The 18753-nt window shown below is 36.2% G+C and overlaps 2 protein-coding genes across 2 annotated transcripts; both read right to left on the reverse strand.

Moving 5' to 3' along the window:
* Positions 1-7014: 7014 nt before the first annotated feature.
* LOC110777714 (receptor-like protein kinase HSL1) lies at positions 7015-11060 on the reverse strand. Its single transcript, XM_021982306.2, has 2 exons — positions 8161-11060; positions 7015-7626 (listed from the first exon to the last, which is right to left on the reverse strand). Exons 1-2 carry the CDS (start codon positions 10766-10768, stop codon positions 7235-7237), a joined length of 3000 nt encoding a protein of 999 aa, XP_021837998.2. The 5' UTR covers positions 10769-11060; the 3' UTR covers positions 7015-7234.
* Positions 11061-15856: 4796 nt separating this feature from the next.
* LOC130463029 (glycine-rich protein 2-like) lies at positions 15857-16275 on the reverse strand. Its single transcript, XM_056832047.1, has 2 exons — positions 16106-16275; positions 15857-16055 (listed from the first exon to the last, which is right to left on the reverse strand). The coding sequence occupies exons 1-2, from the start codon at positions 16273-16275 to the stop codon at positions 15857-15859; spliced, it is 369 nt and encodes a 122-aa protein (XP_056688025.1).
* Positions 16276-18753: the final 2478 nt, after the last annotated feature.

An 18753-nucleotide genomic window follows, 5' to 3' on the forward strand; every position in this document is an offset into this window, starting at 1 on the left:
AACCGAGATGATTTTGGCATAATTATTGTTCACTTTGTTTCTTAACTAAATGATTGAGATGTTTGAATCCTAGCCTTTGGGAATAAAATAAGATTATTTGTCGACCCTTTACCCTTAATTGAAACACGAGGGACGAAGGAATTAGTTACTGTTATCGACAGTAGACAAATGAACATAATGGTAATTCAAACAAAAAAAACTATAGAATACAATTTTTATTTTGGTGTTAAATTTGATGTTTAACCCATCCTTAAATTAATTATTCTCACTTAGTACGTTGATGATCAAATGTAATCACTAATCAACAACTCAACCAACCACCAACTTTCTGGCCGGCGCCACCGCCTTTGGGCCAATAATAAATAAAAAACAACCAATTTGGCCTAAGCGTTTGACTAGAGCTGGGCCTGGGCCAATCCAGCATGCGGGCAGCCCAAGCTTGGCACGAAGTTGGTCTCACAAGTTGACACAACACGAGCCGTTGTAAAACCGACATGGGTCATAGGCCATGATGGCCATCATTTTAGAACTTTGGCACGGACACGATAGGCCACTTAATTTTTAAGCAATTAACAAAGAATCTCTAAAATAATAAGAGCCCCGGTGATACGACACGTGGGATGGGCAGTACATAAGCCTCATTTATAATAGGAAAGCACGAGTTCAATCCGAAAAAACTTTTCCTTATCCCGTTTAAGGCCTTGCTCGTTAGGACTCAAGGCACATGGGGCGGACACGTAGAAACAACTCTATGTTTGACTAATTAGTGAGGCCATAATTCTAGCTTACGTAGTACTTGGCAAGTAAGACAAAAACAATAGTGATTTCAAAAGGTGTATTTGGGCAACCCACATCTCGAAGTCCTCAATGAGTGGTTTTTTAATTTCGTGTTAATGGGCCGGAATAGTTCACTCAATACTCCCTCCGTTTCATGTTATTTGCCTTATATTTCTCTTTGTGGTGGTCATTTGAGATTGCTCTAAACATTAATGGACAAATTATAAACCCATTTTATCAACCCATGTATAAATTTTAGCCCAATTCTTACAAAGTAAATTTTAGTTATAGAGCAAACAAAAAAGAACGAAGGGAGTACATGTCAAAGGAAACCGAAAATGTGAATGAATTCCCTTAATTGAATGAGTATAATACTCTATGGTAAACAAAGATGACATGAAGAAGTTGCACTTTTATTGCTTTTCATATTTGTTTATCTCTATTATATGAGTGGAAAGGGGAGGTTATTTTAGTAAATCCAATTTTGGTGTCCTCTTTGGATTACTATCGAGGCCTATCCACAACAGCATGGCTTGCACTTTAAGGCTAAAGCTAAGAGATCACATAACGATCACCAAGTATATAGCTTCGTTACTGTAAGCGTTGTTGTGGGCTCCTTCAATCATAAGATCTTCGGTCAAGTCCATAAAAATTGGACATCTTTTAGAGATACAGAATATTTCTGGTCCGAAGCAGCGCTGAGCTTTGCTGTAAGTTGGTACCTCTCCTTGAGTCGTTTTTGTACATGTATCAGATACTCCGTATTTGTGATCCTTGTTTTGTTTTTTTATTTTTATTTTTTGGTGCGAAAGAGTCACAAGGGCGGGGATGAGAATCGATCCCAGGATCACCTGGAATCGGGATAGAAGCTCTAACCAACTGAGCTATCCATCACTCTCGTGATCCTGCTTGTTTTGTTAACAACATGATTTTGAATCAGAAATTTTAAGAAGCTTTGAAATTTGGAACAAAATCTTTCTGAACGTTGTATGTTTGAGCCTGTATTTGTCTATCTTCTCTGTTTTATTATGTTGTTTTTCATTTTATATTTTTGAAGATAACTTGTCTTCTTAACATGAATTTATTGTAATGTAACAGACCTGATGAATCTCAAACCTTATTTGCATCAGATTTTCTTCTGATTTAGAGTTGAGACAAGTATTCCAGTAACGTAATAGTAAGGGATAGGTTCAATATCATCCAATATAATATATGTGCATCATGTAAGCTCACTCATGTTTCATGTGTCGTGCACTTGTGACACGTGGCAAGCACTACTCCTTGTGGTACGTGTACCAATAAACAGCATCTTTTAGCAGATGTCCAGACTCTTCAACCATGTCCTGCATCAGGTTTTATTCTTGAGGCCCTTTAGTACCATCTATATTTGACTCTTCAACTTTCTAAGACTACTAATCAAGCTAGCTTCCATAGACACTGCAGTGATGTTGCTAATTGCTATACACTACTCTGTATTGCTCAATCCTTCTATCTTGCGTTTTGTCCTAAACCTCATGCATGCATAACTTCGTCTTACACCCTCAACATCACTTTAAGATATCAATATCTCTGATTCTAAATGTACATGGCAAGTCTGCAAATGTACTTGGTTAGGGATGTTTACTACCATGGCTATTTTTACAATTTTATTTACTAAAACGGCTAATTTTAAATTCTAATTTCCAAATGGCTAAAAGTTTAAATTTTTAAGCAAAATATTGAGGATAAGGCAGTTATCCTATATGATAGAATATCGAATATAGTAGAGTTATGTTATAACTAGGCTATATGATATAAGATAGAAGTCTATATGAATTAGGAAACCTATGAAGAGTAGGAGATCTAGTTTGTATTATAAATAGAGGCGTATGCCCACGTATAACAGAACACAATACAAAACACAATATTATATTTTCCCTATCAATAATATATTTTAACACAAAACTCAACGAACCGGTTTAGTTTGGTCTTTTTTAACTTTTAAATAGTGAATCGGCTGAGTTTTTTTCTTTTTTCTTTTTTCTTTTTGGCGTTTGCAATTTTTTTTGCATTTTTATTTTTCTTAATACCTACGGAGTACCATTCTATATCTTGAACGGGAAGTCGATCAATATCGCTACTATAAAGATTTCCAACTCAATTGACGGGGACTAATCGACATCCCTAAATTCGGCTTTATGTTTTCCTAATGAGGATTCTAAGAGCTAAATTGATAAGTATATAATTTTCTCTCTATTTGTTTAAAGTTTTTTCATGCTTAATTACATTCAATTATTTAGCTGGAGTGATTAGGGAGTTCCCAACTTCCAAGTTTTGATATGATAATAGAAGCAAACAAGAGAAGACATATCTAATTAGATTCTTTTTTTTATATATAATTATGCTCGATTTTAAGGAGTTCTCAAAATTGATAAATGCGTAATATTATTTGTTATTGGAAATAATTGATAAATGCGTAATATTATTTGTTATTGGAAATCTTGTGGAATTTTTGGTCTTTAATTATAAAAACAAGTAATCCATTGGTATATAGGTTAAATAGCCTACTCCTTCTTTACGTTCATCACCAGCGTATGCATGGTCATGCTTCTCTGTAAAATGAATACGGTTGGTAAGTGTTCCACTTTATTTTAAAACTTCTTATGGCTTATGTAGCATTATTTGTAAATAACTACTCCCTCCGTTTCTTTTTGTTGTATCCGTTTCCATTTTAAGCGTTTCATATTGTTGTATCCATTTAGAATCTATTCTATTTTTGGACATACATTTTATCCTAAAATACCCTTACATTTCTATCTAATTACCAAAATACCTAAAGATTCTACCCATATTCCCACCTAATTTTCCCCACCCATAATATTTAATTCTTTTCCCTTCCCCATATACCCACTCTCTCACCTCCTTTATCACCCATCATTATCACTCCTCTCTCTTACCTTATTTCTTTATTATTTTTTCACTCCTTTATTTATTATAATCTCTTACACCCAATCATTTTTCTTACACCCAATCATTACACTTATACCCATACAAACCAATATTCCAATTTTCTTAAAAACCACACCAGATTCCAAATGGATACATCAAAAAGAAATGGAGGGAGTAATATTTAGACCCAACAAATATACTCCGTAATAAGTAAAAATTCCAAAAACATAAATAAAAACACAAATAAAACCGCTTCACTATTTATTACGGAGTAAAAAAGAAAACCAGACTGGTACAGTGATTTTTGGCTCAAAGACAAAACAATTATTTTGGTAAATAAAAGTTAGCTAGTTTGGGAATTAAAATTTAAAAGTAGCCGTTTTGGTAAATAAATAGTATGATAAAGTAGTCAATTTGGTAAAAGATCCGTTGGTTAGTGGGAGTGTTTTTTTACTTTATCTATCTTTCTAAAAAGAGCCACCATTTCATCAAATATTTTAATTAAAAAAAAAAAACAGAAAACGACACGTGTTATTCCTGATATGTCTTTTAGTATATAGTACTCCTAATTAATTGATCGATAGTTTGTTTGATATGATTGCCATCTCTATTTTCAACCAATGGCTTGGGTTGACATAGTTGAGTACATCTCAATATTTTCTCCTTCCCCGTCTTTTGTAGATATCATGCAAGAATATATCAAAATGATCGATGCATAACAAGGTTAGCTTCATTTTGGAGAGAGAGGGTGTGCAATGCGAATGCTTTAGAAACTTTTTATAGGCTGTCTTTGAAGTAGCAACTATGGCTTGAGATCATCGATGTTCAGAATTCAAGTAACAGCAGGATAGTGTTTTCATTTGTTCTTAAAATTGTTCCCAACATTCGTCCCAGTTACATTTGCACAATATAGCTAGTTTACCCCTAATATAAGACTAATCTAAATTATCCTTTCGAATTATTATTGTCCCCCAATACCAGTGTTAAAATTTTATTGCACAATTGACAGTACTAAATGGAAATGCAGCTAGTGTAATGTAGTTGTAAATTATTTATTCTACCAACATTTGCAACATTTGAATTACACATTTATGGATTTTACTTGACTTAATACATTACTGTAACAATCTTGGAAAATAAATATGGGCTCAGCCTTCATTAATGATGGATGAAAAATAATTGGACAGCGGGCCAATGGTCCAACAAAGACTATTTATCGATCAATAGATATCTACATTGATAAAAGTAAAAATTACCAATTGCTTGTTGGTTCAGTGGTGATTGGGGCTGAACTTGGTAGGGAGAACTCGTGTTCGATCCCCCGCAATAACAATTGGAAGGGGACTGGAACCTATCCACCCAGAACTCGCCCCGAATCCGGATTAGCCGTAAGGGTGAACCGGATGCTAACACCCAAAAAAAAAAAAATTGAGGTCATATGCTATGGTCACGGGTTCGAACCCCTCCCTCATTACGTTGTAGTACCCTGAATCCGATGACTCTTTCGCGTCAACAAAATGACATTTCGGATTTTAATCTGCAAATGAGCCAATACTGAAACATTTCTCAACATTGTTATGAACCTTTTTCGGATTACGAATTCCAATGGTAAAAGAAACAAGTTATATATTTTAGTCACAGATTCGAATCTCCCCCTATTTGTAAATAATAGTTTCCTAATAACTCATTCGCAATGTCAAAAAAATGACATTTCGAATATTGATCTACAAATGGGCCAACAAGCCAAAACTAACATTTCTCAAAAATGAAGTGTTATGAACTTTTTCGAAATAAGAATATAAAGGAAAAGTAGCCTTTTCTATATGATATTGACAATTTGCCAACTAGCCCAAAGCAATCCTAACATTGAAAATTCGGTCTAATATTCTTTTCTTTTTAATAAGGACTTGTTAAGGGCCTAAAACATGCACTTTAGTGTTCAAAATGATCACCTTCTTTAAGTAAATCATCTTAACTTAAATATGTACTTCGTACTTTATAGAGTTATACTACGTGTATACAAAGTATGTATTTAGTGCATCACTGAACATACAAGTATATTGATGTAGGCGAGATTAGATTGATGGTCTTGAGTATTATTATTAAGACCTTGCAAATTAAAGCTAGTACAGTAAGTAGAGTATTTTGATATATTTTTTAATCACTTGCCATGAACAATTAATTGAACCTAACTTAAAAACACTTGACATGAAAAACATGGAAATTATGACTTCTTAGGAAATGGAAGATTGTGGTGTTGTTTGATTGACAAAAACATGAATGGAAAATCACACTGTCTAGGAAGATTCACTTCCCTCAAATTGGAGGAAAGTTGCTTACCTAGGTGCTCTAAGTCAGTGAAACTTTCGATGGGAATTTACTTTCTATGTTTAACCAAGCAACATCTCTCACTTTCTAAGAGATGCTTATACGGAGTACATGGGAAATACTTCTTAGAAAATTCTACTTCATACGGAGTATAAGACTATGATTAACCAAACTACCCTTATTATACCGGGTCGAGTATTCCGGGACGGAGGGAGTAACTCTTATTTTTCTTACCTACCCATGTCAAAATTTATTATCATGTTAGTTGTTAGTTTGTTACTCCATCTACTCTTAAAGTTCTTCCCACATTTTTTAAAAGTTGTTCTTTTGAATTTGCCTCTTACTATAACTAATTATATGGGTCTACCATTTTACTCCCATATTCACTACATTTAATCACTCTCGTCGATTTCACTCGGCCAAGATAAAAAAATTATTGTATGATCTACTCCGTACATTAGGCAAATAAAAAGAGAAAAAACTTATTGTATGATCTACTCCGTACATTAGGCAAATAAAAAGTACTTGGTATAACATATTAGTAGCACTAGCACTAGCACGTCAACATAAGGTACCCTACAAAACCACGAGCATCACCATAACTACGCTTCATTGAGTAGCTGTACCACTGCATATGCGTTTAGGGCCATTGGCCTAGAATTGAAGGGCCAAATCAGATGACAAGCACAATGGCCCATCTTACCATTAATTTTTACCAGTTTTATAAAAAGAACAAACAGAGGATTTCCCAGTGCCAAACTGCCAAAGTGATGCCTATTGCCCTACGTTTTTAGGGGTTGTTACAAATTTCTCAAACTATCATATCCCCCAAATTGAGGCAACTAGTTATTTTTACTCACTTTTGTGGTAAATCACACATAAATTTCATCTGGGTCACCTCAGTCAGAAGATAAATATAACTAGCAAATCAAATCAAAATATAAAAATAAAAATAAAAATAAAAAACCTAATAATGCATAATTTAAGAAAATGCAGGTTGATTATCAAATTTGGATAAAAAACTCTCATTGGTCAAACAAATTTACAATAGCAACTCATAAATACTTACTAATACTACTGCTCTACTAGCCTACCCCTATTTATGATTTATCACTTCCCATTTTCTCTCACTTTTAATGCAAACCAAATGACACTAAAATTCCATTTCTTTCTTGTAGACATGGAGTATGTATAAACCCACCTAAGCTACACTTCCTTGGTCGGAGGCGTCTTCGTAATAGTACGGTGTCAATTTACCGTCTTTCTTCCCTGATTTCGACATGCTTTCACCGCCTACTTCTTGCAACATTTTCACCACTCGCCTCATGGATGGACGGTTGATGGGTAGAGGACTAGTGCAAAGTAACCCTATGTTGAGCAACTTACATACTTCTTCCTTGAAGCAAGAATCGAGCTTTTGATCAATTACATGGTCCACACCCTTCTGGTCCACAGTGGTGCACACCCACTTGACCAAGTCTTTTTCCCCGTATTCAGGGTCCACCGGTCGTTTTCCGGTCACCAATTCCAAAATTACCACCCCAAAACTATAGGTGTCACTCTTCTCGTTGACTCGGAGCGTGTATGCATACTCTGCATTACAAAAACACATCCATACATTAATTTAGATGGTTGGAAAATAATAAAAAATTATCGAAAATGACAGCGATTAATACACGATAACACATAGGGAAATGAAATTAGACGTTAATAGTACTACAGTACAAATCATAAATTGGGCAACATGGGCATTATCGTCTAATTAAAGCATAGCATAGTACTAAACTACTAATATTAATATTGTTGATAGGAACATGCCATTTGAATTGTCAAACTAGGCAACTCCGTTACTCAATTGGACCCTATCTAACACTATAAAATCAGACACTACCATTAGACATTAGTTAAAAAACAGAAGTCATTATTATTCCCAACAACTAAAATTCTAAATCTAGTCTGGTAATGGTAAGTCCAACAAAATTATACCCATCTAACAATAATACGGAGTAGGACGCAACAACCAATATTAGTTAACATTGACGTTCTGTATGATCACGCATAATTGTAACAAATAATAATCAACGAAATATTTAAAATTAATAATCAATATTTGTAAAAAGAACTTACCGGGAGCAATGTAGCCACAGGAACCGGCGATGACCGACATGGATTTAGTCCCTTTTCCGATAGCATCCACCACTTTGGCCACCCCGAAATCGGCAACCTTAGCCCCAAACTCACCGTCTAACAGGATGTTATTTGACTTGACATCCCTATGAACAATAGCCGGGACACAATCATGGTGCAAGTAAGATAGACCTTCAGCAGAATCGAGGGCGATTTTGTATCTAATAGGCCAATCCAATAACCCTGCTTTAGGACTATGCAACAAATCACCCAAACTACCATTAGGCATGTACTCATACACAAGAAGTTTACAGTCCTTTGTTTTGCAACAACACCATAACCTCACTATATTCTTATGCCTAATCTTCCCTAATGTTTCAACCTCAGCTTCGAATCCGTCGTCATTAACCATCCCACCACCACACTCGATATCGCCCCGGTCTGCGAGCTTATTTGATTGTCCCCAGAGCTTCTTCACTGCAACAGCCTCGCCGTTGCTTAACACAGCTTTGTAGACTTTACCAGAAGCACCTGCTCCTATTACATTATCCTCATCTAAGCAATCTAAGATCTCATATTCGCTGAAACCCAGCTTGTGAAACGACATAAGAGTCCATTTTGATTTGTCGATGCTGTCCTTCACTTCCTTGAAATTCTTGTACTTGTGGTAAAACCATACTACCCCTACTAGGAATACAACTGCAGCTAGAACAAATATTGTTCTTAATACCCAAAGATAACGCTGCCTGTCCACTTCCACTTTGCTGTCACAAAGACCTGATATATCACCGCATAAACCTGGGTTTCCCAGAAACGAACTCTTGTACATTTCCTTGGCGTATAACGGTGGGAGTTCGCCGGAGAGATGATTATTTGACAGATTAAACTGGTTAAGCTTCAAACTCTGCAATTCATTAGGGACTGAACCCCAAAGTCGATTATTCGACAAGTCTAGGTAGTTAAGCGACGATAATGTACCAATTTCTGCAGGAATTTGCCCGGAAAACTCGTTGTTACCTAAATTAAGATCATTCAACTTCGTCAAGGACTTAATCCCTGATGGAATCTCACCGGATAAGTGGTTGTTTTCCAAGTTTAGATTCCCTAATTGGTCCATCTTCAAAATTGAATCTGGTAATGGACCAGAAAATTGATTATCATTTGCCACAAAGCCCAATAAATTGCTTAGAAATCCGATCTCTTCCGGAATTGATCCTGAAAATTTGTTGTTAGAAATAGTAAGTTGAGATAAATTCGAAGCAGAGGCGATGGATTTCGATATCTCGCCGGAAAACGAGTTGAATGGGATTTCTAACAGTGACACTCGGGGCAGTCCCCAGAAACCCGGTGGTACATTGCCGGATAACCGGTTATTACCCAGTCTTATCCGATATAATGTCGCGCACTCGGACAAACTAGCCGGTATTTCGCCGGAAAACGAGTTTTCGAGCAATAGAAGTTCCGAAAACTCTCCTTTCGCGCACAAATTTGGGGGGATTTTTCCGGTGAGGTTGTTCGTTGATAAATCGACTAGATATAACGGCGAGTTTTCCCCGAGTTTCTGAGGTACCTCGCCGGACAACCGGTTATTGAACAGCTTCAACTCGTAGAGATTGGGCGAGTTCGCTATGGTCTCAGGAATCTCCCCCTCGAGTTCGTTCTTATACAGATTGAGGGAAGCGAGTGGGAGCTGAGTTAGCTCGTCAGGAATCGTCCCCGTCAGATTATTCATCGCCGCGTCGAAGTTCCTCAATGACGTCATCTTTAACCACCCAGAACGCGGCAGCTCACCGGTAAGCTTGTTCCCGAAGAGCTCAATCTGACGCGCACTCGTTAACTCAGTGAGCGAATTCGGTATCCTCCCGCTCAACTGGTTTTCCGACGCGTCGAAGTTAATCAAACTCTTGAGTCCGCCCAGCGTGTCGGGCAACTCGCCCACAAGGTTACTGTCCGAGACCCAGAGATATTCGAGATTCGTGAGGTTCCCGATCTCCGGACCGAGTCGACTCGGTTGAAAAGGGTTCCAACTCACGTTGAGCGTCTTCAACGTGGTGACGTTGCTGAAAACCATGGGAAACTTCCCATCAAGCAAGTTCCCCGTCAAACTAACAACCTCAAGCTTCTGGAACCTTCCATAGCTCTCCGGAACTTCCCCAGAAAAGTTATTACCGTTCAAGTCCAAATACTCAAGCGTCGGTATTGAGGAGAGAGAATCCGGCAAGCTTCCGACGAAAACGTTCAGCCCCATATCGAGGTGGCGGAGACTCTGACACGTGGAGATATCCGACGGCAGAGTGGAGTTGATGTAGTTGTTGCTAAAGGAGAGGAAAGCCAGGGAGCGGAGGCGGCAGACGATGAGAGGAAAAGGGCCACCGAGATTAGCATTAGTGAAGTTAAGGGAAACAACAGAACCGGTGGCGGGATCGCAGGTGACACCAGTCCAGTTACATGGGGTGTGGTCGGTGTCATTCCAACCAGAGAAGAAGTGGTCGGGGTCATCAAGAGTTTGTTTTACATGCTGTAAGTAGAGACCTTCTTGGTTGATGGAGAGAATAGGTGGGAGAGAGGAGAGGAGGAGGACGAAGAAGAAGGTGAAGATGGTGTGCATTTTGATGGTGGAGAGAGAAAGAGAGAGAGAGAGTGGGAGTGAGCATGGAATGGAAGGGGAGGGAGAGAAGGAGGTGGGAAGAAGAGTGGGTGGTTTTTTTTTCTTTTGGTGAAATTTGAACGTGGTGATATAGGAAGTTAGTAAAAAGTTTTAGTTTTTTTTTTTTTTTTTTTTTTTTTTTTTTTGTTGACAGGGTGAATCTTGCCCAAATGTTTTGGGTACATGGATAGAAGTATCACAATGATACAGACTACTTTGTTTAAACGGATATTTCATGAAATACCCCGAGTTTTGAAGTAATTCACCAAATGTCCATCAAGTTTCAATAATTCACCAAATACCCCTGACAATTGACTTAATGCCCACAATACCCTTACTTTTAACGGTCTGTTAGTCCGTCGTTAGCCTAGTTTCATAATTCACCAAATACCCTTATTATTAAACTTATTTCACCAAATGCCCCAAACTTATAAATAGTTATTCTGATGTTCCAACAGCTAGTTTTTTCGTTTGAAAAGTAGATGTTGGTCTTGCTTGGTTATAAAAACCCACTTTTCTGAATGTTTCTTGTAATTTAGATGTTGTTTTTCTTTGCTTTGCTAATTGCATTAGATTTGTGTCATGAGTTTTGTTTCAAAATCATCATCCACACATAATGAGTCCACATATATTAGAGTACCTAACCAATTTTGCTATTGTGATAGAAAGTTTATCATCTGAAGCTCCGATTCAACACTCAATCCACAAAGGTTGTACTACAAGTGTGATCCTTCCAACAATCTGAGATGGTGCAAGGGAGTAGTTGAACAAGAAAACATGGGGCAGCAGCATGAAGGACAATACAGGGGAAGCTTAGACGAAGGAGAAAATACTGAAAATAGGGGAAACAGTAAGATGCAATAGGACTTGAAGCAAATGAAGAAAAAGTTAATACTGTAATGTCAATACAAGACATCTTACTTTGATTTTGAAATGAAGAAAGGCTAATCCTTTTTATGCCATGGTTTGGGATGGACAAGCAGAACTTAGGACTCAGGAGAGCAAGCAAGTACTTTTAGCAAAGAAAGATCAAGACTTCAGAGAACTCTTAGCAAAGAAATTGGGAGGCAAACAACATGTGAAAGAAGGCCGAGGGCAGGGTCTTATTATTGGTATAGAGTTGGATGTACAAGTTGGCCCGCTAGTTGATGCTTGTCGAAATTCAAGAATGTTAAATTGTTAATATTAACTGCTGGAAAAGGAAAATAGTGAGATTGGTTCCTCCATTGACCATATTAGAATAGGAGCTCGAAACAGGTTCTAAGATTCTCCTCAAGTGTTTCCCGTCCCTGGGTTGAAGCAGTGGAGTTGAATTTGTGTACGATGAGTCGATGCTTGTCAAATTTCCTTGTGACATCAATAGATCCAAAACTCATCATTGGCATCGTAGATGTAAATCATGAATAAGTTTACTACTAGCTTCTCTTTGGATTATACCTTGGGTTTAATGTACAAATTGTCATTTCAAGATATCCCACTCGTTAATGAGAACATTGATTTTCTTTGTTGCTTGGATTCATTTCATAAGTATCTTTCTCCCTTATTATAAGGCTTAGTTTGTTAATTTGATACCTATAAATTGGGTAGCTTTGTATTGAGTGGAACACACAATCAACATTATTATTTTCTCTTCGTACTACGTTTGTTCAAAATTAGCCTTTAGATATTATCACGACTTTAGTGGATCAAGAAGGCATAAGCAAACAATAAGCAACGACTAATTTCCAAACGAAAAAACTAGCCGTTGGAACATCAGAATAACTATTTTTAAGGTTGGGGCATTTAGTGAAATAAGTTTAATAATAGGGGTATTTGGTGAAATAAATTTAAAAAAAAGGGACATTTGGTGAATTATGAAACTAGGCTAACGGCGGACTAACGAACCGTTATCAGTAAGGGTATATGGGGCATTAAGTCAATTGTCAGGGGTATTTGGTGAATTATTGGAACTTGATGGGCATTTGGTGAATTACTTCAAAACTCGGGGGTATTTCATGAAATATCAGTTGTTTAAATGGTAAATTGGCATTGAATACTGTTGAAGATGTACAAGGTCTTCTTTTCATTTTGAAAAAATATACTGTATAAGTTTTACAGTTTAGATGATTTCAATTGTACATTTAATGCATGTTAATTTAGTTTAGCTCCATTAAATTCAATTTAATTTAACGGTAAAGTTAAACTCGGTTTAGTTTAGGTCCAATAGAATGTGTTGTATTCACATGAATTTCACTTAGACTTAACTTACTTAAACTTATCAGAACTTAGTCATTTGTAAATTACAATGACAACTGTTATTTTTGCAAAAGTTATCATATTTGAAATTATTTTAACTTATCTAATTTTATCTCAACTTATTTGAACATGCGGAAATTAAAGGAAAATAAGATCAACATAACATACCATAAGTCATATCTTATGGTGTATAAGTTAATTACAATTCATCTAAGTCCAGTTCCATTCAGATTTACTAAAGAGTAAAGAGTAGATAATAATTAATAATATTGGTGTACTAGTGTTAAAGTAATAAGTCTATCACACATTGCAAATGCACTAAAGTTTGTACATCCGAAGTAAAATTTAAAATGTTACATAAAATATCCAAAGTAAAAAATTTGATGTACGGATAAATTATTTATTTCCCCGGTAAAACATGTATATAAAGTTAAATACACACCGAACGTGCAGTACATTACAATTACGGTGTGTTAAAAGTCATGGATATAAATAATGTTCTTTTCGGAATGGCAAGTTTAAAATGTTGGTAATTTATTTTGGGGAAGGGATCGGTGAAAAACTAAAAATTGGTGTGTCGTTGATGATATCAAAGGTTTGATGTTTGATGTCTCATTTATGTTCCCAATTCTTGGAGGCTCGTAATTGGCAAGTTCTTTTCGGAAACATCCAAACTTTCGTAAAAAGTGCGAGTAGAATAAATTATCAAACTTTGCCTAGTTTTTACTCGCTTTAGTTAAAAATAAAATTGTACTCCCCATGTTTTGTGGTCAATCACATATTTTCCATTCACATCTACAGTGGGGGTTCGTTTTTTCGCATATCTGATATGTGTGGAAACACACATATCAACTAAAAGACAAATAGCTAAAAGACAAAAAATGAAGTACCATTCTGTAAAAAAAAGTATCATTCTGTAAAAAAAAGTACCATTTGTGTTTAGAAAAGTACAATTTAATTATTTTTTTGTCTTTTTTCCTATTTTGTCTTATGTTATGATATGTATTTCCCCATACATATCTGATATGTATTTGTAATTCCTCTCTACAATGAGGGCGTCAAAATCGCAGCCAGGCATGTATTATGAAATACATGTCATGGGCTTGTTTGTAATTTCCCATCCATTTTGAAATTGTTGAATAGTCAACCCCGTTTGCCAACTTGGATCCCATATAGAAAAATTAAGTACCAATTATGTAATATGAATACCATTTTAAAATATTTAGCACCATTTTTGTGATATTAATACCACTTTATAAAATTTATTACAAAACGAGTACCATTTAAGGAAATGAATTTCATTTAAAAAAAGTTTAGTACCATTTTTGTAATACCAATACCATTTTTGTAATACCAATACCAACTCAGCAATGCCAAATCACCACCCCGTTTTACAAATTTACAATTCCGTTATACATTTCCCCCAAAAATATTTAACATTTACATTTACCTTTTTATTTTGGGTTGGCATGTTTTTGCAAATACATGCCAGGCATGTATTTGGACTTCCTCCATCTACAATTGTCTTACTCTGTATTGAATATTATACAGATTTTACTCCCTCTGTCCCGGAATACTTGAATCGGTTGATCGGCACAAAGTTTAATACAAACTAGCTTTTGAGCCCGTTCATTGAACGGACAATTATATAGTGGTTGTTAAAAGCTTTTTAAAGTGCTAATTTTGTTGAAAGCTTGTGATATTAGGGGGAATATATGAAATTTAAAAGTTGAAAATAAATAAATTCAATGGTGAATTGATATTGAATGAGAAAGATGAAGTTGAAGAGGTGTTGAAGTTGTAAAATAATTCGTATAATAAATAGCAAAAGGAAAAATTGAAAAAAAAGAACAAATTAATGGATGAAAAATGGAGATGACACATGTCATCTAATAATTTATGGAGTTCTTTTTTAAATACTAGGTATAGATTAATTGACTTATTATTTAATTACTCCCTTCATTTCTTTTTGTTTGTTACGTATTCCTTTTAAGATGTTTCACAATATTTGTTCAATTCCACTTGCATGGACCTGGTCCACGCTATAATTAGCGTGGACCAGAGTATTTTTGTAAATTAGCAGTAATAGAGGAGGATTTCACGTGACCTAACCCACCTCCTTCCCCTTCTTTATCTCCCTTCCCACCACATTACCCCTTCCATTTTCTCTCTCCTTCCTTTCCCCAGTGGCTTTCGAAGAGGACCAGTCTATCTACAACTACGACGATTTCGACGATGATGATGATGATAGTGAGCCTCTCAATGGTGGTGTTCCTGTGTAATACCCCGAAATTTTAAATTCGATTTATTAAAATTGAAAATATTTATTAACTTAATTTCGTTTTAATTAAATTACGAATAATCGAATTTCGTTATTTTAATCGTTTTTACGAATTATTTTAAACGATAAATTTATTAACCGAATTATTTATTTTCGTTAACGATAAATTATTTATTTTTAAGGAATTATTTTAATTAAACATTTTATTACAAATTCTGAATTTTTTTTCCAAATATTGTGAATTTATTATTAAAAAAAAAAAAATGAAGATGTCAGCTTTATTTTCTTGCTCCCCACGCTCAAACCAGGAAGTTTTGACTTCCTCTCCTTCCCTCAAATCAGTCCATGTTCAATTCCTTGAGCCCCAAGGTCTTCCCCTTCTAGAATCCTTTCAAAAAATTACAAAAATCCCTTCAATTTATGATAAATTTCAATACCAAAATCAATCCACAAAATTGAAAACAATCCTTCCTCATTCTCCCTAAAATCGAACCACCACCGCCTCCGACAGCCACCACCACCACCGTCTACCGTCACCCACCTTCACCACCTATCAGTCGCAAACGCCCCCAGCCACCGAACACCACCACTCCACCACAACTCCCTCCTCTGCTCTCTTCGCACTCCCCTGTTCCCCTCCCCTGTTTTCTTCTTTCTCCGCCGCCCCACACCACCTCTATCACACCCCACCAACGACCAACATCACCATCCCACACACCAACCTCCGCCGCCCTATTTCACCAACGAGCCACCCCCCAACTCCTCCCAGAACCGCCGCAAACCACCACACAAAATCTCCCCTGCCTTTCCCTCCTTCGCGCAACCCACCACCCATTCCCTCGCTGCTCCGCCGCCGAGAACCACCCACCATCGCCGTCGCATCAATCGGCGTCACCCACCTCAGCCAGCCGCCCTTCCTCCCTCCTCTTTCTCCTCCTCCTCGTTCGCCCATTTCCCTTCCCCTACTCGTGCCCTTTTTCAGAAACCAAAGAACCAGAAACTTTGGTTTCTAATTTTTGGTCTTAATTCTCCTTAAAATCCCACATTAAAAATTTGGGCCATAATCCCTTTGGGCTTTTGGGTGAGTTGCCAACTGAATTGCATGTTCAGAAATTCTAATTATTAATTTGCTTGCTTTAATAAATTTTGATAATTTAGTTATTTTCCCAATCAAATTGTTTATTATTTTTCAAGTAGAAATATGTATTTAATTTTCAGGATTTACCAAAATCAATTCACTAGCTTGAATTAATAAAAATGAAATAATATTTTCATGAAAATCGATTCATAAAGCATATATATCTATTTTGATCGAAAATTCGGTTAATAATAATAATATTTCATTAAATTTCGAAATTATGTTTTATTAAAATTCGTTATTTATAAATCCATTAATTATAAAATTTATGATTTATAAAATATTGATTTTATAACTATTTATTGATTTTAGTACTAATTCCATTATTTACCACTTTTAAAGAAATTGGACTCGGAGCTCAGGACGAACGAACCAACGAAAATCCCTTAGCAAAGTCGCGGAATTAAGGTAACGGCTATTGCTAGTACCCGCAATTCCCTTATAAATGTGATTATGAAATTACAACGTATGATTGATTTATTAAATGAATGTTTTGACATGTTTTATGAATTGCGGGAAATGAAATATGATTTTATTGAATAATTTATTATAATATGATTTGATGGAATTATTCCTTATTTTATGATTGATTATAAAATGCTATGATGATTGATTGAATTTCTTATAAAATGCTGGTTATAAGAAACCAGGAAAAAAAGGATGTTTGATCTTATGATCCAAAGGAATTATGTTACTTCAACTGAAGTAAAAAGACTAAAATGTAAAATTAAACGAAACATGATAAATGAAAGTGAAATTCCTAGTCCGTTTGGCAGTATATGTTCACAGGTTACGATTCTCGGTCATGCATGTACCCATGGGGCATCCGCCCATTGAGCCAAGGCTCTCATGTTTTCGGGCCAAGGCCCCATGTTTATGGACAGTGGTCCATCGTGGAAGACGTTCCACCATGTCATACTTGCCACGACTAGCATGTGCACCCTAAAGTTGATAATGATTAAATAAAGGACTTTATAAAATGTTTTACATTATTCTATTCTCCCTGTGTTATTAAATAAAATGTATTGAAATGAATTTACGTTGCTAGAATAGTTCGTTACTGAGTCTTCGGCTCACTGTTATTTTGTTTTCTGTTTTAGGTACCGCTGGGATCGATGGGAACGAGTAGTGGCGAGGATTTCACTTTAATAATTCCCACCTAGTTTACGTTTTAAGTTTTAATAGTTTAATTGAAGAATTTTAGTAATTTATGTACCTTTATTTTGGTAATATAAAAGATTATTATATTAATTTTTGGGATTTAATATCTTATGATTGATGGTTGCCTTGTAATTCCCAAGAGGGAGTTACGGCAGGTAATGCCCCGACCAAATTAGGTTAATTCCGCTGCTAATTATGCTTTAATAATGTAATTTAGAGGTCGGGGTGTTACAGTTTGGTATCAAGAGCAAAGGTTCTGGACCATAAGTGCTAAACCTTACGGGTTTTCGCACGAATAGGATTCATTAGGCTTTAAGTAAAGAATTTTAAGGAACGAGTTAAAAAGAATGTTCTAAAATCTTGCTAAATTAAAATGAATATGAGTGTGAGTGTAGGAACGGGATCAAAGGGCTTATTTTATATTATTATTTCGCTTCAACCTGATAAGATATGTTATGCAGAATGTCGACCATCGATGCTATCAACGATGTTACCAACGGAGCTCGCAACGAGCATCATGTTCACGATGATAACGACATTTCTCACGAGGAGTATGTCCATGTTAATGGCCATGAGGAAAGGATGGAACTATTGGAAAATGTGAGTTCAATGTTGGCCGAATTAGTCCATGATTCTCGGAAAAAGAAAGATGTTAGTGGAAACGAGAGCGCAACGATGTTCAAGAACTTTTCGTCACTCAACCCACCATCCTATGATGGCAAGCCTGATCCAGTTGAGTTCGAGGATTGGATAAGTCGCATTGATCAGTTGTTTGAAACCCTGCAGTGCCCTGAGAAATGGAGAGTTGATTTCGCAGTGTTCTACTTGTCAGGCCAAGCAGGATTATGGTGGAAAGTTAACAAGGAACGAAAGAATGGGCCTGGATTTGGTTGGAACGAACTACAGAAGTTAATGAGAGACAAGTTTTATCCACCATCCTTGAGGAAACAAAAAGAAGATGAGTTTCTACACTTGCAACAAGGAACAATGAGCGTGTTGGAATACGCAAATAAGTTTATGGAGTTGTCAAGGTTTGCACCAGACTTGGTGTCGACAGAACAGTCCAGGATGAACCGTTTCGAACGAGGTCTGCACCTTAAGTACCAGGATAGGTTGTCCACTCAGAGGTTT

This window comes from Spinacia oleracea, chromosome 6 (assembly GCF_020520425.1).
Source record: "Spinacia oleracea cultivar Varoflay chromosome 6, BTI_SOV_V1, whole genome shotgun sequence".
Taxonomy (NCBI): Eukaryota; Viridiplantae; Streptophyta; class Magnoliopsida; order Caryophyllales; family Amaranthaceae; genus Spinacia; species Spinacia oleracea.